Source organism: Rhamphochromis sp. 'chilingali' (genome assembly GCF_963969265.1).
Source record: "Rhamphochromis sp. 'chilingali' genome assembly, chromosome: 6".
Classification (NCBI taxonomy): domain Eukaryota; kingdom Metazoa; phylum Chordata; class Actinopteri; order Cichliformes; family Cichlidae; genus Rhamphochromis; species Rhamphochromis sp. 'chilingali'.
Genome location: NC_137933.1, coordinates 31,618,973 through 31,643,091, shown reverse-complemented (window position 1 = coordinate 31,643,091; position 24,119 = coordinate 31,618,973). Strand labels below are relative to the sequence as shown.

The 24,119-nt window shown below is 38.8% G+C and overlaps 1 protein-coding gene across 1 annotated transcript; it reads left to right on the top strand.

Moving 5' to 3' along the window:
* Positions 1-4,551: 4,551 nt before the first annotated feature.
* On the top strand, positions 4,552-21,407 carry loxl1 (lysyl oxidase-like 1). Its single transcript, XM_080885855.1, has 7 exons — positions 4,552-6,091; positions 10,363-10,471; positions 11,728-11,865; positions 16,171-16,327; positions 16,692-16,787; positions 17,195-17,310; positions 19,265-21,407. The coding sequence occupies exons 1-7, from the start codon at positions 5,002-5,004 to the stop codon at positions 19,269-19,271; spliced, it is 1,713 nt and encodes a 570-aa protein (XP_080741981.1). The 5' UTR covers positions 4,552-5,001; the 3' UTR covers positions 19,272-21,407.
* Positions 21,408-24,119: the final 2,712 nt, after the last annotated feature.

The following is a 24,119-nucleotide window of genomic DNA, read 5'->3' as shown; positions in this document are numbered from 1 at the left end:
CGAAATTTTGAGTTATGGATCCTTTTTTTTTTTTTTTAGTGGCGGAAACGGGCTTCCATAGATTCTTACCCTACACAAAAGTATGGAACAACTGGCATATTTTGTTCTTACCACCATGCGTGTTTTAAGAATACAAAATCATTCTGAATCAACAGGCTCTTATCTAAATAGTGTCTACATACTATCAGCATTCTACCATGGCCCCATTTCTTTATATAAGAAAACACATTTACCTCCAGGTGAAGTGTAAAAGTAGTCACAATGTTGCAAGAGAGATGCTTGCAAGTACAAACAAATTCATATTGATAAATCACTCATTTGTACATGTTCGTACACACAATTTACACACTGATTTGTGCGTATGCACTGTTGCTATATGAATTCCAATGTGTATTCCCTAACCAGTTAGTGAGTGGACTACTGGACGATGACATTTGATTTGATTGTTTTGATCACTAGCAGATTGCTGCTGTCGACTGTAGCTTCCATGGAAAAAGTGGATCTGTCTGAGAAAACTCACCATCTACTTTCCGAGCTGTGATGGAGCTTGAAAAAGTGTCAAACAAACCAAAAACTAAAGACACTATTTTTCAAAGTAAACGTGTGTGTTAGCACTGAAAATAATATGTTTGCCTTCAAAGTAATAGGTGCTCCTTTTATATACTAAAATTATATATGATATATGTAGTATATGATACACTGACCGGTGTCTAGGTCTACATGAACTGATCTTTAGCATTGCAGCAACTGCCAGAAACCTCTAGTTACCATTAGTTACCACTGATAACCAGTCAGGGAATGTAAATTTTTTAAAATTGTGACTGGGGATTGGGAGATGGTCACTAACAGATCTTTAGGTCTATGTGAAGTAATTAGAAAAGAGGTTTTTCAACATGTGCTCATAAATCCAACTAGGATTTATCTCAGCATTTTAAATCTTCATAGGGGCGGTGAGTCACAATTTTATATAAAATTAAGATTACTATATGAAGTCTTCACTAGTTCCAGATTGACAGAGAAAATAAAAAAAGATCTGTTTTGCTTTAATATTTTTTAAAGATACAGGGATTGTTTAAAAAGACTCTGAGCTTCTAGCTGCTCGCTTATTAGCTTTAACTGTACCTTATGGTGTTGCACTTTGGAGTACAAAAACTCACAACATGCATTTAGGACCTCATAACTGAGCGCTGCTGTTGTGTGAACACATTTAGAAAACTACCCCAGTTCTAATGGCACTATAAAACAGAAGTGTTTTCCACAAAAAATAGCACCTTGTTACAGCACATTTAAGATTGAAACAGTCAATCAATATTTTTTTTTTTTTAACAGCAGGATCACAAGTTCATTTTAATGTTGAGCAAGGAAAGAAAAACAAATTTAAGTGATCCTGTGATTGAAGGTATTTTCATTGTTTCTGTCTCCTAGTATCTGATATTGAGCCAAGAACAGAGTGCAGGTGCCTGATAACTCTCCTTGAATGAAAATGAAATTAATGGAAAGCAGGTGGGTACTTCAAAGGCTGACTGCTCCAAAGGTATTACCAAATGTGCGTGCAATCGCCTACCTCAGCTGTTGAATCCCTGCCGTAGTGAAGAGGAAGTTGTGAATGGAAATAATTACTTAATATTGGAGATGCTGTGAATAAAGATAAAAGCGAAGGGGATCTGATGTGTTCCTCAAGAGTCAACAGTTATTACAGTGTCAAACAGTTGCAATTTGTGGTTGTGGATTGCTGCGAGTCTCAAGTACAAACTAGATTTTTTTTAATGTAAAGCTATAAATGAACTTATTGTTTGGTGTACTGTACTTGCAGGCCTGTTTTAACTGAAATAATAAACCCTTTTGTTATTGCAGGAATGTTGAAACAATTTCACTGACCTATTTTAACACCTACGTTACAGATCAAATCAATGCTCCTCAACAACAAAGGCTCTGTATTCTTTAATGTTCGGATTAAATTTAAAAAAACAAAACAAAAAAACTCCCCAACATGACCCAAAAATCATTTGCCAAAGAGCTGGAAATGTTCCACAAAAAATGCCGCCACAGCAATCTTTTATGTTTCTCAAGCAGATTACAGATGGGGAAGGAAAGCTGTAGGACAACAAAATGCTGAATGTGTCAAATTCTTAGCCGACTTCAGGAAGTGGGGTTTTCATGTTTGACATTGAATACACAAATTTAGCCGTAACACAAGTCTCACTTCATAAAACCATGTTTGCTGAACTATTGCTGCGTTGTTCCATTTTACATCACACAAATACAGGGCATTGTGGGTATGTGCAAGAAGGTAGATGTTCTACACTGACAGCCAATATAACTTTTGTCTTTTTTCTGCATGGTTTTCATCTATCTTTTAGTTGTGTAACAGACAGTGTCTTTCATTTTGGAAATAAGGGAAGGATCAATATATATATATATATATATATATATATATATATATATATATATATATATATATATATATATATATATATATATATATATATATATATATATATATATATATATATATATATATATGCATATTGCGAAACCCAGGTCTTATGCCAACTGTCAGCAGCAAACTTTTTTCTTCTAAGAAAGAGAGGGTTTTTTCATTATATTGTGATTTGCTTATGTGATCTTGTGTCAGTTGTCAAACTTAACTTGAAATCTACACTGCAGAAAAAGCATCCCTATGGAAAAGAGACAGCTCTTTTGAAAAAAGAAAAGAAAAGAAAAGAAATCTCGCCTGATTTAAAAGTGTTTGTAAAGAGTTAAACTAAACATTCCATTCAATATAATTCTAGACTAATAACACTCAGTAACATCGGTATGTACTGTCTACATACTGTACACTGTTTCATAGGATAAAGTTCTAAGTATATAAAAGGATGCCTAGCTCTGATTCAGTGCAACTAAAGGTTGCTCTCAGCAGGATACCTACTCCCTGGGTTTTCCTCCTGTGCTGTATAGCCACTGAGATCAATGTGTTCTTTCACCGTACTTCACAGGGTACATGGTGTTTCCAGCAGACAGCAGATGCACACAGTAGTCACAAAAACAGCCAACCTTGCCTCACAACTTAGCTTAATCCCTAAGGAATGTCTCAGTGACAAGATTTCAAGGCACCGGGGCTCTCTATTGGTCTTCCTCTTTTAAGCAGCAATTTCTGACTCCCAGGAAAATCCTCTGGGATCAATCTGTAATTAGGAAAAGAAAAACCCTCAAGCTTAACTAGCCAAAAAAGAAGTCTAGGAGCATGCAAGTCATAAAAACAAGGTTGCTCTAAAAAAAGAAAAAGAAAAAAAGAATCTCAGCTTTAATAAGTACTCAACAAAGTGGGGCAATGTGGGTATGAAGTATTGGACATTGTCCTTCCTAAAGGAATTTTTTTATGCCACTTTAAATCACCTCATAAAGTGTCACAGCAAAAATTCACACAAACTCACACATTTAATGATGCTTTTCCTTGTACTACATTTACATGACACACTGAAATCAGCTTCAGGTTGTTTTCTCTATCCTTTTTAAGAGAGCCATGGTAAATGTTTACCACTACAGCTCTTGAAGAATGTTGTCCTTTCTTTGGTCTGTGGCACGTTGTGGCCATTTGCCCCGGTGAGACATGCCAAGGAAAATACAAACTGCTGACTTTGATAACGGAGAAATCTGATTCTTTCTGCGTGCACTCTATCAAGGCAAGCAGCAACCAAACAGTTTCAAATCCCAAGTGAATGTGTTTACTAATGACTTTTCTCACTGAACATTGTATAAATGAGGGCCTCAGAGTGCACGACTGATTTAGAAGTATTCACAGACAAAAGCACACGCAGTTCTGTCTTGCTCGGGAACATGGAATATACTCTCAGCATGTCTTTTGTGCATTCAACTACAAGTAAAAAAGGGAATGAGGGGTGGAGAAGGGAGGACTGTTTGTTTTTGATGGGAGGAGGGTTTTGAACACTGTTGTAATTGACCGTAGTTTGATATTTCTTTGGGTGGGGTATACAAAACACATTTTCTAAAATTCACCATATAAAGAGAGAACTGTGTTGAAGGATGATATTATTTCATTCATATTTGAGAATAGCTTATATTACATTGAGCATATCCCATTTATATTCACTCTGTGTTCACTCTGCAAAGTCCACTCAAAATGCCTTTAAAAGTTAAGAAGTGCTTTATGCTACCAGAGGATATTTATTGTGTGGCTTGCATCAGTGGTTTTGTGACAACTCCTGTAACCAATTAGGTAATTAACCATCTGCACAAGGGTGCTGTAATTTCAAAAGTTTTAAAAAAAGAGTGTCAATTTAACAAGCCTCTGGAGTAGTCAAGGTCACACTGTCTATATCGGCTTATAAGAATTCACGCAAGGATAAAAGAAAGATGTTTTACTATGTCTGAATTCCTTTGAAGATAATAATATTGACTCTGGGGGAGCTCATGTAAGGAATATCACTAGCACTAGGGCCATGCAGGACCTCCCCTTAAAAAAAAGTAAAAAAAAGTTTGAGGTTTTTTTTCACAACCCGTTGTAAGCAATCAGGCAAATAGAAGCTTGCAGTCGTGCAGTGCACAGGCTTTTCTTTTTTGAAGGCAGAGAGCAATGCTCAGTCTACTGACAGGCGAACTAGAAGACACACGAGAAGTCAGGGCATATTCTCATAGCACTAGCAGAGGGTAACACCAATAGTGGGTCTGCTGAACCCCATTTTCACTCTCCTGGGTGTCATTGCTCCTGAATGCACATTCAACCTCCTCTGCTGCTGGCAGTGAAGAACCGCAGATGCACTCAACCACAGGCTTTTCAACTCTGCATCTTTCTCAACACTTGCACCAAAGCGCTACCTACGGGAAGAGGAAACACATGTTTTATTGACAGAACTGCAGGTGGTTTAAGTTTGATTTTCTGGTGGACTTGGAAGGTATTTTTTTGTTAGTTTGTTTTTGTTGCTTTTAGGTTGTTGTTTTTTTGTCTGGTTTTCTGGGAGGTGTGCTGTCGTTGGAGCCAGTATGTTTTCTATTTTTGTGGCATGTTTGGCATTCATCCCGTTGAGTTCAGGGCAGGCTCAGGTTGCCACACAGACTCAGGGACAGAGCCAGGGTGAAGGGCAGGACAGCTCTTCCACCCCGTGGAGGCAGGTGATTCAGTGGGAGAACAATGGCCAGGTTTTTAGCCTACTGAACAGTGGAGCTGAATACATTCCTGCTGGAGAAGGGACCCAGGACAGAGGTCCGAGGGTGGTTGTGGCAGATTCTCGTCCACGCTCTTCACGCAGACCTCAAGGAGGCAATGTCCGCAGACAGGCTCCTTCAAGAGGATCCTCTGAAACTGTCCGTGGACAGGCAAGGCATCCTTTTGGCTTTGGACAAGTGCCTGATAATTGGAGACAAACCACAGGTAGCACTGGAAGTAGCCAATTCCAGGGATCCTCTAGCAGTCGCTTCCGGCCATCTACAGGCTCTTCCTCAGTATCATCATCCTCTTCCTTTTCTTCATCTTCATATAACATACCAGCCTACCCACAGTACCCGTTGCCTCAACAGCCTCCTTTCCAACCAGTGCCTTATGACCCCAGTTTCGGGGATGTACCAGTCAGGAGCTACGAGCCCCCCTTTCAGCCTGTTATTGGTGGAGCGTATGGTGGAACAGGATATGGCACTGGACGAGGGTATACTGGAGGTATATATGGAGGTGGTTTGGCCCCTGTGCTCCCAGGCTCTCCGTCTGACTTTACTGATGATGGCTATCATTACTACCAGTCATATGGCTACGCATCCAATCCTGTGGTGCCTGCACGTGCTCCCCAGCTGCCATTTGCTGATGGTCTGGACCACAGATACACTCACAGTCTCTTCAATGAGGAATCTGCTCCTGCCATTCCTGCCCCTGATGCCAACCAGGCCCCTCCTGTGATAGTAGACAGATCAGGACCTGCTAATCAACCGCCAGTCAGGAGCCCCCAATATGAGCAGTTTCCTCCATTTGGAAGACCCCAGCCTCCCTTCGTACAATCCGTTCCCTCAGGCAGAAATTCTCTAAATTCTGCCGTTGAAAACCCTAATTCGAATGGTGTTAGTGTGTACCGACCAAATCAGAGAGGTAAAGTATGGTTTATTTTGGCATTGATAAACTAACACAGTGTATCTTTCATTGACCACTTTGGTTAGCGCATTTAGCTACATCTTAATAATATTAAACTAGGCTGTGACACAAGTGAAATGGCTTTAGATCCAAGATTGTGTTTGGTTTTCACGGAAATCTTGAAGCACTTATTATATTTGACATTTTCAGTTCAAACAGGGCACATGTTCAGTTCTAGGCATTCACCCAAGGTATTTCAGTCTGTGAGGCAAAAAATGAAAAGCTGGCCATCTGATCTCTCTTGTTGCTCTAGATATGAATGCAAAATATGCAAGACCGAGAATAATAGAAAGGCCACCACCCTTTCAAGTACACCGTAAAGTTTTTCCAGTCATCTTCTTCCATGTTTATCAGAAATCTGAAGTAATCGGAATGAAACAGCTGTTTAAAATTCAACATCTTTCAGTTTACAAACAAAGAAAAGTCGACACAAGGTTCATCTTTTCCCACTTGTGTGGTTATTGAAACCAGGTGCCGAGCAAAGCCTGCCAATGTACAGAGAGCAGACACAAGAAACCCTGTGTTTTGTGTGGGGGTGTGCTGTGCTTCTACAAAGTGCACTGGTTCATGTTCGTGTGGAGTTTAGTAATGATGGTGGTGACCTCATAGGAGGGGGCTGGTGACGGGGTGTTGGTGGCTACCTCCTGGGTTTGATGGCAGTTGAGGGGAAACAAGGGAGGGTGATACAGTACTTCACCACTCCCTTAGGGGAAGGGAGAGTGTGGAAAGTCCCTGTAACACATGGGGTCCATTGCTTCAGCTACAGGAAATCAAATAAATATTTAGTAAGAGTCCTCGGGGGAAGTATGAGGAGGGTCAAAGCATGCAGTGAACTGTCTTTGAAATGTTTATTTGCCATAGGTTATGATTTCTTTTAAACTATTAGCAATTAATAAGACCCATTTTCATAAATTATTACAGTATTGTTCTCAGTAGGTAAAAGTTTATTTTCAGCACTATGTAGATTTTGAAATGACTTAGTTCAATGCAAACAACATGTGTGTCTATATTCTGCATGCCAGAAGCTGTGTCTGGTTTGAATAGGGAGGAGATGAGGGCCTCCAATGAGATTCTCAGGCTGTTAATGCAGGTTTATCGTTTTGTTTTACTCAATAATCTGCCATACTGCACAGCAGTCTCTCTAGTGTGCTGTACGCCTTACAAGACTCATTCATTAAATACTCTAGAGCTGGGAGCCATTTCCAAGGCACAAAAAGCCAACATGTGTGCAGATGCCTTAGTGCCCTCAGTAATCATTGTGATAAAGATTCAGTCACTGGGAGCTGTTGAAAAGCTGACATTTTTATTGCACTGCGTCACGGCAAGGCATTAAACTGGTACAGTATCATAATAACTACTCTGATCTATAGTAAAGTTGTGTTAAAGGTGATGTAAGAAGAGAAGTGTATTTACACTGTCATTTTTAAATTCAATTGTGTATTGTATCAGACACTGTGAAGCACAGAATACACACCAAGTATAATCTGTATCAGTTGCAATAACAAAAATTCTCATTACAAATAATTTCTACTAAAATCAGTTCAAAGGTAAAATACCAAGCACATAGAGGTCTTAGGTTAAGCGGAGGTGGGCAACATGGTAAATGTCATCACTGGCAACAAAAACATGAATGTACAAATAGCTGCAGTTGTTTCTCAGGTGTTAACAGTGATTGTAGTGCACAACCACCAGCTTGAATGCCAGATAATATGCAGCCAATAGGATGTGACATACTACAATATGTTGCCCTAGAACCATATGTGCAAAATTAGAACAGTTTAACAAGTTTGTTATATTTCTTGACCCACACTGGCTATGAGGCACTTTACATGAGCCACAACCCAGGCCTAGAAAGAGGAAAGGCTTAACTCATGTCTCTGCCATCCTCAGCATATAATAAGTTTATCAAATTATGATTAAAACGGAGACGTATTTGCAAAATAAAGGTGATCAACCAAGGCCATTTACTTTATATTGCCACAAATGTGATTTTGTCTGTGTAGGCTTTGTGTGCCTCTAGTTTTGGAAGCTACTCCTTTACAGTGTTTTTGTGAATACTATGTAATCTTCAGTGAAGTTTTCTGGCAAAGAAATCTAACCCAGCTTTACCCTTATAGCTCAATATTCATATTCTCATATTCACCAGCAAAGCCTCCTACAGTCAGGAGTGAGAATAATTATACAGTAACTTGTACAGTGCTGCAGTTATTGCATTCATTACATTCACCACTATTTTCTCGCATACAAAGAAAAGATTTCAACATCTCACTAAAGTTCATCTGTAACATGCTCACTGACCACCAAAACTAAAATGTTTAATAAACATCAAAGATGCATCATAGATGCCATATTGCAAAAAGAAGTGGAAAATATAAATAAACTAATAAAGGAATATTTGAGTTTAGAGTTAACCATGTGGGTCAGATGTTGTGATTATGATTCTACATATTCAAATGAGAACACTGAATTTTAAGTATTCCAATCTTTTTGCAGTAACAGCTCTAGCTCAACATGGGAGTATCTAGAAAGGGAGACCTCATGTCTTTTATTATCCTATATTCGATGGTATAAAAAGCTTGGCAACATTCAGTTTCTTTTCTCTGTGCCCCACTTAGAGTGTAATGTGCGGCTTTGTCACATGCTGTTGAGAGTCGATCAGCTTTGGCGTCTCAATACACTTTATCCTTCTGAAAGAGACCCACTTTCACATCTCAAAAGATTAGGGGGCAGAGAACAAAGCCTTCCTAGGGTGAGGAGAAAATATTTGGAGTTGAGAGTTCTGTTGGAAAACCTCTGTGTTTCACACTGGTTTACAGTGTTTACATGGTCTGGCGCAGGAAGTCTTCCCCTGTCTTGTATGTGTTCTTCAGAGAGAGATGTCAGATGGGATATTTACACAGCCTCCTCAAAGGGAAAGTCCTTATTTAAACTTGCAAGTTGGGGGGGAAGACTCACCTGGATGTTAGATGCCAGGACATTTCTGTGTATTTTCCACAACATGCTACAACTAAACACATCATTGTGGGTCCTAAATCAAAAGATATGTTTGTTTGTTTGTTTGTTTTTTACCCCCATTGCACTCGCACTACAACATGAATTAAAGATTGCACTTGATTTGGTGATTTCCAGGTTTAGAGGTCAGAAGGTTTGACTTTCAGTTGTTTGAACAAGCTCACATTTAAATGTGCCTGGCCTTTGCGAACCAAACAGAGAGAGGTGATAAGCCATGTCACAGACCATTGCTGGCAAGTCAGGCCTGCTTTTTTTTCTTTCAGTTTTTCTAACAGATGTGGTCAGTGACCCACTTTAAAAACAGAAGTTAGTGTGAGATCATTGTTGTTTTGCCCTGGCACATACATTACATTCTCTCGCTCTGTCTGGCTTTCTCTATGTATCACTGTTTACTTTGCTACATCTCTTAATCTTTGTCACTTGTTTTGAGAAACAAAAATAGTGAAAAACCTGGGCTGAATTGCAATCAGCCCTTCTGTAATACTCTCAGACATTTCCAAATTTATCCTTGTCCCCAGCAGGTATGACTTGTCTGTTTGTTACATTTAAGGTTAAGCTGAAGTGACATGTTCATGTCAAAATTTGTATTTTGGAAGATCACATTATATTAGCCAAGCAAGTAGGCGAGCAAGGTATATATTTTTTTCCACCTTTTAAATAAATGATACTTTATATTTAATAAGACTGACACTATAAGTACATATAATCGGGGTGAGGCTGTATACTTCTTTTTTGTTTGGGGGATTTTGTAGATAATGGATTCAGATGTAACTCTTGTGCTCTTTGACCCCTAATTCACCTCTGTCAAAGAGGCCCCTCACAGCGAAAGTATCTCATTAGAAAGCCATGATAATAATCTGGAATGCACAGTAATTAGTGGTCACTGGGTCTATAGTGTAACCCACTCTTGATCTGTGGGCCATGTTGCTGAAATTTTGCCCATTATCTCTTCCATCAACACCACTCCATTTACCTTTCTCTTAAAAAAACAAAAAAAACAAAAAACTTTGAAAACTAGGTGAACTTGGAATTTGGATTTTTTTTAAATGCATTTGTCTGCTTGAACTACAGCGAATTCATTACTACAGCATTCAAATTATATGTGTAAAAATATTTTTTGTTTCCAAATGTTAGAACTTCTTTTGTAGCACCATTGTGTGATACTGGATAACTTGGTGAATGACAACAGAGGCTGAAAACTCTATATGTTATTTCAGGTTTGCCTGACCTGGTCCCTGATCCCAACTATGTCCAGGCTTCGACGTATATTCAGAGAGCCCACATGTACTCTCTTCGCTGTGCTGCTGAGGAGAAATGTCTGTCCAGGTAAAGACATCCTATGTTTGTTTATTCGTATATTTCTTTAGTTTTTGTGCTTGTGACAAATTCTTATTTTAAAAAGCTTAACCTTTTAATGTTCAAACCATGAAATAATTACCAAATATTGTAATTTCTTTGAAAATCGAGTTTATTGATTTTTTTTTTTTAAATGAATCACATTTTAATTTCCATATATGGTTTGTAATTTGTATTGCATTTTCTACTAAATAAATTCCACAATACCCTTTTATTGTGGAATTTATTTAGTTTCTGCGGGGGGGGGGGGGGGGGGGGGGGGGTGTCACTCTTATGTAGAAGTGTATAAAAAACAAAAACAAATCTGTATGTATCGAATATGATACACTGGGCATTAAGGGGTTAAGGGCAGCATTGAGCCTGTTTGCAAAAACAGTAAATGGGAACACTAAATTGTGTAGCACTTTTCATAGGCTAGAGTCCTGTCCAGGTTACACACTTTGGTTTATGCATTAACAACAAAATGTAAAGTTTTATGAAAGACTAGCATGTTTTTATGAGCTGCTTCACCTTTGGGCAGCATTAACCGGCGAGTGAACCATCCATTATTTGAACTCAGCCTTCAGGATTATATCCATTCCGTGCAATAATTTCTGAAATAAATAATGAAAAAAGTTGACTAACAGCACAACTTACATGAGCTAAATCCTGGTCCCTTTAAAAGACTGGATAGAGGCTGTCCTTACTTTCATTTCTCAGTGTTGGTGAAAAGCATCCCCTGAGCCTCAGGCCTGGGCCCTTTGACTGCCTCTGCACTAAGGACACCATTGAAATGATGGAAGTGTGTTGTCCCTGTGGCTCCTCTATTTGCTCTCTTCCCATCACAAGCACAGCCATCCCTCAAAGCCCTTTCATATCCTGCTTGAGTCTGCAGCAATCACCCACAGATGGGCTGTTGTAATTTGCCATACACTCCAATGTCAACAACAGTCACAAGATGAATGGCTTAGATTTTCAGTGGTATTGTGAACTCGAGGTTGTGTCTCCTTTTTCGCACAAAAAGTTAATTGTGTATAGGTTGCGTTTTTTCCCCCCACTGCCCATGTTGAAACAGTGTGTTTGGAGAGATGGTTTTAATCTGTAGAATGAATTATTTAGTAACTATGCTCCTGCCTCGAAGATTTTCAGTTGGGCTCTTTTTTCCTTGTCTTAGTTATGAGAAACAGACGTGCCTGCATCCAACACTTCCCCTCATTTTTGTCTTCATGTATATGTGCACAATTTAGCTCTGCCTATACCTCTGAGACCACTGACTATGATGTGAGGGTCCTGCTACGATTTCCACAGCGAGTGAAGAACAAGGGAACTGCTGACTTCATGCCGAACAGGCCACGTCATACCTGGGAGTGGCACAGCTGTCATCAGTAAGTGCTTAATAATGTACAATAGTGCACAGCAGATTTCCAGATTCAGTTGAATGAATGCATTTATTTTAAACAATATATTTAAAATATGTCCTCATTGTTTTCTTAAAATTGTCAGTTTTAATTATTTCAACTTCAATTAAGAGAACATTTTTTGTTCTTTGTGCATGAGAGACAGGTACATACCATTAAGAATAATAAGAAATCCTTACAAGGATTAGTTGCTAAAAATGTAGAGTCGGAGAAGTATCAAATACGAATGGTTAATTACACTGAATCCACCAAAGCAAGAATATTCATCACACCCAAGCAAGCTGTGTTTTTGCACTAAGGAATAAAACATAAGCAACGGTATTTAACTACTGTGTGAATGGCAGTATAAAAAGCTTTATTGCCATATGGCCACATGAATGGGTATAGGACTGCATATCCAACTGGGACACCTAAAAGATTCTTTTTCAGTTTTTCAGTGCGATGTGAGGTCAGCTGTCTTGGGTGTCACACTATCATGAAAACTCTGTGTTGTAGCCTATATGATCACTTCACAAATAAGGACAGACCTTGAGCTGGTTGACTAAAAAAGTCCTGTTTCACTTTCAGTAATCTGAGGTTGGTAACCTGTGGAGTCCAGAGCCAAGCCACATTACACAAAAAATAATGGAATACAGCTGTGTTGGTTTGACCAATTTGACAAACAGAACTTTCACTGTCTTTCCCAGTACATAGAACTTATATAGAAATATGTCTTTAAGAGATATTAGGGAACTCGCTAATCTGATCGCCTCATGAAGACTGCTCTAGAGACTAGGTCCCCTAACAACATAAGGCTGATAGCCTCCTTAGGTTCTCAGATGAGATTCTGGACATACTAACAGGGCCTTGGCTGAGGACCCCAGGCTGCCACCTGGCAAAAAAGGTGTTAGATGATCTTTGCTATACTTTAGTGCAAGTCTAGTCTAGAATGTCTAGAATGTGCCTCAAAGTCTGCCAATTAAATCTTCAAATCAAGTCTAAAGTTAACCAGTAACTAAGAAGCTAAAATAGAAGTCATGTCCAGCTGGCTGCTGCATTCTGGACAAGCTGGAGTTTATTTAGTGTATATATATAAATTAAGCTGACTAAGATCAAATATTTATGAGAAGTAATGAAGGGGTGATTTGAGACATATTATTCTTTTCTTATATTATATTAAATGAAGGCTTTTTTTTTTTTAAATCTCCATTTCAACAAGTCTGCTTGCTGACACAGGATCAAGGCTCTCCTTACTTTTCTCATCTTAGAGGAATGTTGACTGGCCGTTAGGAGATTGGCAGTGTTGTTGCTGCTTGACATCAGTCTACATTTACACAGTGGTTCCCAAGAGGCAGAAAGCCAAGGCAATCATTCTGCTGACTGTGTGATCAGAATGACAAATCAATCAAATTTTCCTGTCAATCTATGACACCAGATCAAATTTCTGCTAAAGTATGATAGCACAGATATGGGTTACTGGGACAGAGTGTTTGGTTACAAAGAAGCCTCTTTAGGGGAAGAAAATCTCTAGCCCAGATTCTTACAATAAACTTTCCTGCCCTACATTTTTGTCAAATCAAGTGACAGTTGACAGTTTTGCCTTTCATTTCATCCACTCCTATTTTTTGCACACAGGTATGAAAAAAGGAGCTCTCTCTGAGCATCAATTGTTGTAAAATGTTGAAATTCTGTATCTTTTTTTTTACACGAATGAGAACAAAGAAATCCAGATAGATCATGTTTTTATTCCAGTGGTGAAAGAATCAGAAGTTCATTAAAACTGTTTGACTCATTTTTCACTAGTTACTAATAGAATTCTTCAGCCTGTGCTCTATTTATCTCACTCTCATATGTTACAACTGTATTAAGCTATGTGACCTTTTTGGTCAAAGATTACAGCCACTATTTATGCAGGTGCTTTGATGTATGTCTTCATATCCTGGTCCTCCACATTTTGGAAGGCAAATGGCAGGCCACTGCTAAATAGTTCTCAAAGAACCTACTGTAATTCCTGTGTTTTATAACCCTCGCTCTGATCTGAGGAACCCTCAAAGTCTTGTTTGTTGCTAGACGAGTGGAAAATGACTCACAACTAAGAAGGATTGGAATGTTTTGTACATTACCAATACAAGCTATTCTTGTTAAATCCCCTATATGTCCTTCCAACACTACATTCCCTATAGTTGACATAGTCAATAAGGGGATCCAAAAATCAAAAGAGGAGAGGGACCCTTCCAGGCATCTCGTCATCCAGCTTTGCTTCCTGCACCCTTTCTTTCTATTTCACAAACACATACACACACTTGCTGAAGATAATCATCTCAAGACTGCCACTGAAATGAATGCCAGTTCCAGGAACACAAACAAATGCTGTGTTTCAGCATTCCAGGCCTTCAAGTTCCCTCCTTGTTTTATACACAAATGTGAATGTATGCACTCACACAAATTGCGTGCGTACCCATTTACCCCCCAATAAAAAAACAGGATATAAACAGCCACAGTCATCGATATTTGTACGCCAAAAGAGACAAAATAGTAATTTATGGCCTGAGTTAGAATGAAGACAGTGTTTAGCCTTAGATAACAACAGACAGGTTTCTACCTGAAATCATTCCCTAATTGGTTGGCTCTTCTATGGAACAAATGAGTCGTTGAATGGTCACTTGCTCCATCAGTGGAAAGTACCCACTTTTCCTTCCAAGCCATCCTTCAATCTTTAATGACTGTTCCAGTAAAAGCTGTTGCTGTGTTGAAACACAGGCTATGAAGTAAGGCAAAAGGGCAATATTTATATAGTCTGAGTGTCTGAGAGTAACGGATCCAGTGCTTACCTCACCCGCTATAGCTACAGTCTCCACCACGACGAAGCAATGGAGGAACTTAGCAATGATATAAAAAAAAATATTACAACTACTAATTTAAGTGTTTCCTGTAATGCATAATGTATTGATTGTTTGTTTGTTTTTTAAAATTGGCATAGGCTTTTTTATTATTTGAATTTAGTTTTCCCCTACATTCTCCATATTAGACTACATCTATACATTAATTAATAGTTTTATAACTGTAGCTGCTTAGAATATAAATCTTGCTGCTATAACACTGTATCTGTATAACGAATAACATCATGTAAAGAAACCCATCAACTACTCCTTAAACTTATCACTGTGTTCCAGTGCTGGTGCAGGTATTTTCTTTGTAATTTATTGTCCTTGAAAACAGAACCATGTAAACTCAAGTTAAAGAAAATGCTTTAAACTTGTATATGTAGGAACATAAAGAAAGGCAACCCCCCCCCCCCCCCCCCCCCCCCCCCAAAAAAAAAAAAGTGAAACGAATTTGGCAAAGAATGCGTATTTCTATTTTTTATGTTTTAATAACTCAGTTCTTGCAAGTGTTTTGCAAAAATCCATCAAAATAGTGACCCAGAAGTAGGGTTTCCTCATCAACATCAAATTATGTTGTCACCTTTCAATGCAAATATGCACATGCCTGCTTGCACCACAATTATGTGCACAGCATGCTTGTAAAAAGCGAATAGCATCCTGGGTCACTTTGACATTTGGAAGATGATCAAGCCACATAGCAGTTAATATTGCAGATGATTTCAAATGGACCGGCTCATTGACAGAGTCATACACTAAGAGCCACTCGGTTGATGTTCCGGTTCAGTTGAGATGATCAGTGGTCATGTGCATCCAGGCTTTCCTAAGCTGCTAAAGCTGTGCAAACACACGAACACAGAGGCATAGCAATGTGTTCATACTGTGACACACAAATGACACACATTGATATGTGCATGCACGCTTAAAAATAACCATGCTCAAACAAAAAAAAAAGCGTAAACACCAACTCACACCCACACACACATGCAAACACCTCTGATCTTGCCGATTTGTACAAGCTAATTAGTAACATTCATACATCATTAGGGTGCTAATACCTTGCTTCAGCAATGCTTTATTGTTGTCATTAATTAGTATCATTACCCTTTGATGATTTATGATGTGTTCAGTCAAGGTGCAACGTCAGTTACAAAATGTTAACAGCTGAGGTCACCGGGCTGAATAGACAGTACATCAATTCAGTTTTTGTCTTAGAAGTTTAAATTTGAATTACCTAAAATTAAGCAAAGAAGGCAAAGCAAGTACAATAGCAGCATAACGGCATTAATAGACTAATTGTAATTTCTCCTATGACACTTTACCATGGAGATACACTGTATAACTGCTAATATTAGCATTGGTTTGAACTTTCTGATGCCCACTTTGATTGTGTGTTTGCTCATTCTGACAGACATTACCATAGTATGGATGAGTTCAGCCATTATGATTTACTTGAGGTCAGTACTGGTCGTAAAGTGGCGGAGGGACACAAGGCTAGCTTCTGCCTGGAGGACACCACGTGTGACTTTGGTCACCTGAAGCGATATGCCTGCACTGCTCACACTCAGGTAATCCAAGAAACAAAATCAGAAGTGGATATAATGGCAATTATTCTTTGGTGGTTCACATCATAGTTATCAGGAACCATGCCAATATCCATCCCCTGTAGGTATGCATTTTGTGACTAGTCCACTTGTAAAAATGAAATAAACATATCAGTGTTTCACCAATACATAAATCTGACAATTGATGTATTAGTAAAAAATGGTCCCTGATGAAATTTAGCTTGTTGATGTTACATTAGCAATAAACTTCTATGCTCTGTTCATGTTTATTAGATAATCCGATCGTATTCACTTTTTGACCATTACAGCTGTTTTTGGCATAGATCAGTATTCCTTACAACCTCTCTTTTTGCCTCTGTTTCTTCAGGGTCTGAGCCCAGGCTGCTACGATACTTACAATGCTGATATTGACTGCCAGTGGATAGATATCACTGACATCCAACCAGGAAACTATATACTAAAGGTAAGAGTCAAGTGAGACTCAGACGTCCATGGGCATGGCAAGTTAGCAAGCAGCACAGGAGTACATTTCATAGAGTGAGAAAGGGTCAAGGCCACCAAAACAAATTGATCCAGGTCATGAAGTTTTTAGGTTTCTTGTTATCTGGAGTTTTTCAGGTTGCAGCACCTTATGGTTCAGTGCCACTGGTTTCCCATCTATCATATTGTCTGTTGTTCATGCATATTTTATTTAATCAATATTGCTCCAATGTCCACACAAAAAGATCTATACATTCAGTTGAGAGTTATTCATAATGCATTTAAGAATATTTTATTCTCATCTATACCAGCGCCATTGTTTGCAGCCAGTGTTTGCAATGATTTGTGTTTATGGTAAATTGTAATCTTCCCTCTTTGTTTAATCTCCAGCTCCAGGTTAATCCCAAGTTCTTGGTGCTGGAGTCAGACTTTACCAACAATGTGGTTAGGTGTAACATTCACTACACAGGACGGTTTGTTACAACGAAAAACTGCAAGATAGCACAGTAAGTAAGACAAAATGTACGACATTAATTCACTGCGAGGTTAGTTATTGCATTTGTAATGCTCTCCCAATTTAAAGACATTTCCCTGGAAAGAAAATGCTTTTGTTAAATGGAAACTGAAGTGAAAACTTTAAATCAGGGTTTGTGTCACTTTCCCACCACTGAGTTGCATTAAATCATATGATAAGGTGGCGGCTGAATGCAACTATCTGAAGAGCTGCACAGTGTTTTGAAGTACTTAGTGGACTTAATGGGTTCGTGGTTGAAATATTTGATGATTTAATGAATTATGCTCTCATTCTCCCATTAAGATTAAGAGCCTCTGAAACTTTGATATTCTCCCTCAAAGGGAGATGTAGGGGTGTTGAACTTGTTAATAGTGCTATTAGGAAGTGTATCATTGCACTCTGAATTACTATCATATCCTCTTGAAAAGACTTTATATAAAGAGGTTTGAGTGCTCCCTTTGTTACATTGGTGCAGTGAAACAAAACCTTAAAATATGTTTGCCAAAGCATATTCACACTAATAAAAACTGGATATAATAGCAAACTATAGTATAATAGTTTTTTTAACTGCTGATACCAATAAAAGATTTGTATGCTGCAGTCAGGTGCTAAAACTCCTGCTGTCATAGATATTAACATATCAAGTGTCCTTATCTGCACTTTTTCTATCTTTTTCTTTATCATCACTTTATCTGTGATCACATAAAAGAGATGTCTATAGTTACATTTTAATCCAAATGACATGATTTATGTAAGTATATTTTGTAGCACTACACTAAGAAAGGGTTATTGTAATAAAACTAAAGTGCTCATTTTAATCATGTTTTATTAGCAGAATGGTACTAAGCTTCAATAAGTGCTAGTGTAGTTTGTGCAGCATTGAAGCAGCATAATGAAACTTAGTAAAGCTAAAGTTGCCTGTCAAACTTTAAATTTAACCACTGAATTACAGTTTTTGTGATGATGACAAAAAATGTAAATCTTGCTGAAAATGACAGTTTTTGAGGGCTCTCCTCATGCTAGGGCTCTGGCACTTATTTCTCTTCTTCAGCTTACTTAAAAGCAGTACACCTTGTTCTACAGCCAAGGACTACATACAACTATATTGGGCACATGAAGTTACAAGCTACATTTAAAAGACCAAGTCAGTGTAGTATTTGGCTGAGTACATGGAAGCTTATCCTCGAAGCTAATCAGCTTTTAGAATAACATTAGAAGTAGGTGAAATAAAGCCTCATTGTACCTCAGCTACTCTATCACAAACCAAAGTAGATGATGGACCACCAGTCTCTGTCTCAAAAGACAGTCATAAGTCATGCAGTTTTTTTTATTCAGTTTATATAAACGGAGCAGTAAAAGGTTTAAATTAGATTGTTTAAAGTAAACTGAAAATCAGCATTTTGTGAGTTTTGCATCTGACCACGACTCACACTGTCTGCCAATTTTACTTCAGGCTGCAGATGCAAACAACCCCCAGACGGCAGAAAGAAAACAGAAAACAGTCATTTAGATAATATTATTGTGATAGCAGGTTTGAACCTCACAATCTTAATTTGTTGCACAGAGTTTATACCTTAAAAATCTTTTCAAATAGCATTTACTTTATTAAGCTAGCTGGATAGCTGACACATATCCCCTTTCATAAAGCTATTATTCTAATTCAGAACAATTCACTTCAGTTCACAACAACAGTCATTTCAAACCTCCCAGCACCTCAAAGAACTACAGACAAAACTTAAAGGTAGAGTACATTTACAACTGTCTCAACACTGTGAAATCCTCATGTCAACACAACTAATCATTCATGAAGGTCCTAAATATGTATGCATTAATGAGTGTGAGAAAGATACAGCAAAAAGGAAAGTAATGGTGGTGACAGAGCATCTCCAAATTTCCCGTCCCAAGAATGTAACACAGATGTTGTTTCTTATATGTTTGTCTTACAGGTCTTGATCAGACACTGGAAGGCTGCCACATTAGAGTGACCCTGATCGCTATTCCATTGAAATGTGAATGGAATCCATTTCTTGTTTGTTCATTGTTGCCGTTTGTCTCTGCTTTTTGCACTGCTTTGGGATCCCAGGCAGACAAAAAAAGCATAGGTTCCACCAGCAATCAGATTGCACTGAGGTAGTAGTACAAGTATGCACTGCTGCATAATGCATATCGCATGTCAGTATCCCAATAATGAACCAACAGTTCGCATCCCTGTAATCTGTTCTATAATATTGCCCACCCACTTACATATCTCATATTGCCACGGTACCAGTCTGGCTTGGTTACATGCTAGGACACATCACTGACTTTCAAAGAGGTGTTTATGTTTGTGTATATCCACACAAACATCTATGCTGTGCCACCCCCGCAGAGTGGCTTTGTTTGAATTATAAAAAGCATGAAATGGTGCCCATGCTGAAATGAGTGTTCCAGACAAGTCAGGGTTCAGCTGGAATCCAACAAATAAAATTAGGGGACAAAGTCTTCCCAGGTGCATTCATCCATGCAGTGTGGGGGCAGACAGAGATGCCCAGTGACTCAGAAGAACTATAATGTGTTAGTTTTTTCTCTTTCTCTCTCTTCACTGCCTCTGTGGATCAGGCTGGAATCCTGTGACTCTCTGGGCACATCCTGTTTAATGTTGTGTTAACAGCAAGAGGAAGACAGCAGGTCATATTTTCATTTGGCAACATCAAATTTGAAGTCAGCAAAAAAGACTGACTGTCAGTAGCAGACATAGTTTTCCTCCAAAACCTCAGATATTTCAGTTATGTCCTCTTTTCTCCTTTCTTATTTCAGTTTAACAGTAACAGGAAGCTCAGCTGGCAGAAATAACAAATAAGATTCACAAGCACTATGCTTACACTATCTTGTGATCTCTTCTTCAATCAACAGCACTGGTCAGATGATACATAGGTCATCATTACCATGTGAAGAATGTGTATACAAATATTCCAGAGATGCATGTTTTTAATAATAGATATTATTTTGTTATATCCATTTTGATCTGTTACTGTAATTGTGAATTCAGTGAATACCTATATTTTTTCCTTTCTTGATAATCTGAATTATTCAACTAGTATATGTTGTTGGAAAAAAGACAAACTACTGCTATGCCTTAATATGATAATGCAGAGTGCCAGAAAGCTGTCACTACCTACCTCTCCAACTCATGAGCTGTTGTTTTGAAATGATATCCCTGCAGTGGTTTACAATGGCTGCCTACCAATCTGTTACAACACACAGGAAAAAACCATAAATCAACTGGCAATGTCATTGAGCACGCACTCCAAATTATGACTTTAGAAAAATAGCTTTAGTCCTTCTGGATCTCGGTCCTGGTTGATTTGACAATAAATGCTGTGTGTATACTATCTATACTATCTAAGGATTAGATTTGTTTACAATAAAGACAAACAAACTCATATTTTTTTAACTGAAGTCAGTAATAGCTAGCATTTTTCCATAATACCATTAGCAAACCATGGTTAGATTTTCTACATTCAGCCATGTGCTACGATGAGGCAAACCAATATTTACAACTGATCTACTATCAAAAAAGCCAAAAAGAACATAATTTATTTTTTCTCTTGCTGATGCAATTTCGATGATTGATTGTACTTGATTGTACCTAAGAGAAAACTTGCTTATTTTTGCATATTTGTGCGCGTGCACACTACAATAGAAGTTGCCCCATGTTTCGCCAGAGGTGCATTTTTTATTGTGAAGCAGCAACAGTAGCAAATGTTCTGTAAGCAGTAAGTTAATAAAGCATAGATATAGTGTAGAGAGAGTGAAATGTGAGGATATGCAGTGAGATAAAATTACAAACAATAATGCTGGATTACATGCATGCATGGTTGCCTGTGCATGCATGTAATGATATAATTGGATTTAAGCACAGACTTACAGACCCTGCCACTAACAATAGCAGTACTTATATAGAGAGATAAATACATAATGTAAAAAGATTAAATGGGTTTTGCACACAGTATTTCAGTCATAAGTAGTGGCTGAACTTGGGTTTCATAACTAGAACATCTTACATGTTACTTTAATATTTAAGTTTATATTTTTTTTTTTTTGGGGGGGGGGGGGGGGGGAGAATCTGGTTTCTATTATGTAAGTGTTGGCCAAATGACAAAGCACCAAAATGTGATTTTTACTGTTATTTTTTTGTGTGTGTGTTTTCAAGCTTTTCATATCCAAATTTTTCCCCTTTCTGTGCAGGTCTTTCATATTGTTCTATAAAAGCTTAGTTCTTTAATCCAGTCTGTAGATCATTATCGTACTGTACACTTACCAAGAAAAATCCAACAACTTGTGACTCTGACATTCGGTGGAGCAGTAGCTTATCTGTAGGTTAACATGCAGCATTTTTAACCTGTTTTGAGGCTGTGCCGTATTTTTCTAACAGTGAACACCTGTCAAAAATGTCTTGTATAATAAAAACATTTACATGTTTGCTGTGTGCACATAAGGTTGATTATATGCACTGCTCTTACAGCAATAGTTGACTGTGCTTCATGCAGCAGGTTTGCATGTGAGCTCACATGTAGCATGTGTCACCTGATCTAAGGGAAATGCTCTATGACAAGTGTAACAAGCTACTGAATTCACCTCCTTCGTAAGAGATTAGCTGTGATATGTTTAATGCACAAAGGCATTTTCCCAAGTACTGCATGTTATTTTGTCAGGCATAATTCTGGCTTGGATGCAAATCTGACCTTTACAAGTAAAGAAAAATACACCCTCCATATAAGATACTGACAAAAAACAAATAATGAATGCAGCTGCATGGTGACACCAAATGAATCAGTCACGTAATCAAAAAACAAACTGTCGGCTCGTAGTGTTTTGAGCGGAAGAAATGTTTCATCACTTATCCAAATGACTTCTTCAGTCTCAGCTGAATCCAGTTTCCCCAAACTTATAAACAGTATATTTGCATAATGACTAAAACTAGTACACTGACGAACAACGGACTGTGAAGTCAGTTTCTTGATCAATAATATGCAAATTGATCAACAAACACTGATCAATGACAATTGATCAATGGTCATGAGTAACATTCACAGAGAGTTGGGGAATGGCTGCAATCACAGCGAGATGTAAGATGGTGTGATTGTCCAAGATGTGTGCATCCTCATCATTAAAAGTGTGGCCATTGGCCTGTAAGTGTAAATAGACTGCGGAGTCCTGGTCTGACGAGTAAGCTCTTCTGTGTTGTGCCATCGACTTAGCCAGAGTCTATAAATCATGGGAATTCTCTTTGCACTTAACACTATATTCCTCTGTTTGTGTCGGGGGACCGGATTCTTGGGGTGGACCAATTTTTGGGACAGCGTGTTTTGGGGTTTGCAAGCCAGGGAGTTGCAGAGTTCAGAGAAAAAGTGTCTCAGCTCTTCCAATACTCCTGACACATACGGGATCACAAAGAGTTTTCACAAGTGTGTTTGCTTTTGGAACTGTGTCTTCATTCCACCTACTTCACATACAAGGCTCAGTTCTACAGGCAGAAACATGGGTGTGCCATGGGCTCCCCAATTTCACCCATCTTGGCCAATTTGTACATGGAAGAACTGGAAAAGAGAGCTTTGCTATCCTACCCTGGAACACCACCAAGCCATTGATTCAGATATGTGGATGACACCTGGGTGAAAATCAAATCTCAGGATGTACCACATTTCACGGATCACATTAACTCGGTGGACCAACACATCAAATTCACCAGGGAGGATATGAAAAGTGGCAGGTAGCCTTCTTAGACTGTGAGATTTCCATCAGTAATGGGGGACATCTAAAAGCTGACGTGTACCGTAAACCTACGCATACGGATCAGTATTTAAGGCCTGACTCTCATCATCCACTGGAGCATAAACTGGGAGTCATCAGGATGCTACAACTCAGAGCGAACATTATCCCCACTGACACAGCGGCCAGGGAAGCAGAAGAACAGCACATCAAGAAGGCCCTGAGTAAATGTGGTTATCCCATCTGGACATTTGTCAAAGCTGGAAAGGCACCTAAAGAAAGCTCCAGCCGATCCAGGAGAGAAGGACAACTGCTGCCCAAGCGAAAACCTGTAGTGATCCCGTATGTGTCAGGAGTATCGGAGCAGTTGAGACGCATTTTTTCTAAACACCAGGTCTCTGTGGCTTTTAAACCCCAAAACACGCTGTGCCAAAAATTGGTCCACCCCAAGGATCGGGTCCCCTGACACAAACAGAGTAACATAGTGTACACTGTCAAGTGCCAGGAGGACTGCCAGGATTTATACATCGGGGAAACCAAACAACCTTTGGCGAAGCGGATGGCACAACGCAGAAGAGCTACCTCGTCAGGCCAGGACTCTGCAGTCTATTTACACCTACAGGCCAGTGGACACTCTTTCAATGATGAGAATGTACACATCCTGTACAGGGAGGAACGCTGGTTTGAGCGCGGAGTCAAGGAGGCCATTTACATGAAAAGGGAAAGACCATCTCTGAATCGAGGAGGGGGCCTAAGGGTTCATCTTTTGCCATCTTACAATGCTGTGATTGCAGCCATTCCCCAACTCTCTGTGAATGGTACTCATGGCCATTGATCAGTGGGCTTTGATCAGTGGGTTTTGGACAGTGGTTGTTGATCAATGGTCATGAGAATTTGCATAATTAAGATTAAGGAACTGACCTCCCAGCCAATTGTTCCTTCAGTGGGCTGGTTTCAGTCATTATCTAAATGTACTGTTTATAAGGTTGGGGAAAGCTGCAGTCAGCTGAGACTGAAGAAGTCCCGAAGGTGTCCTTTCATGTCTAAATA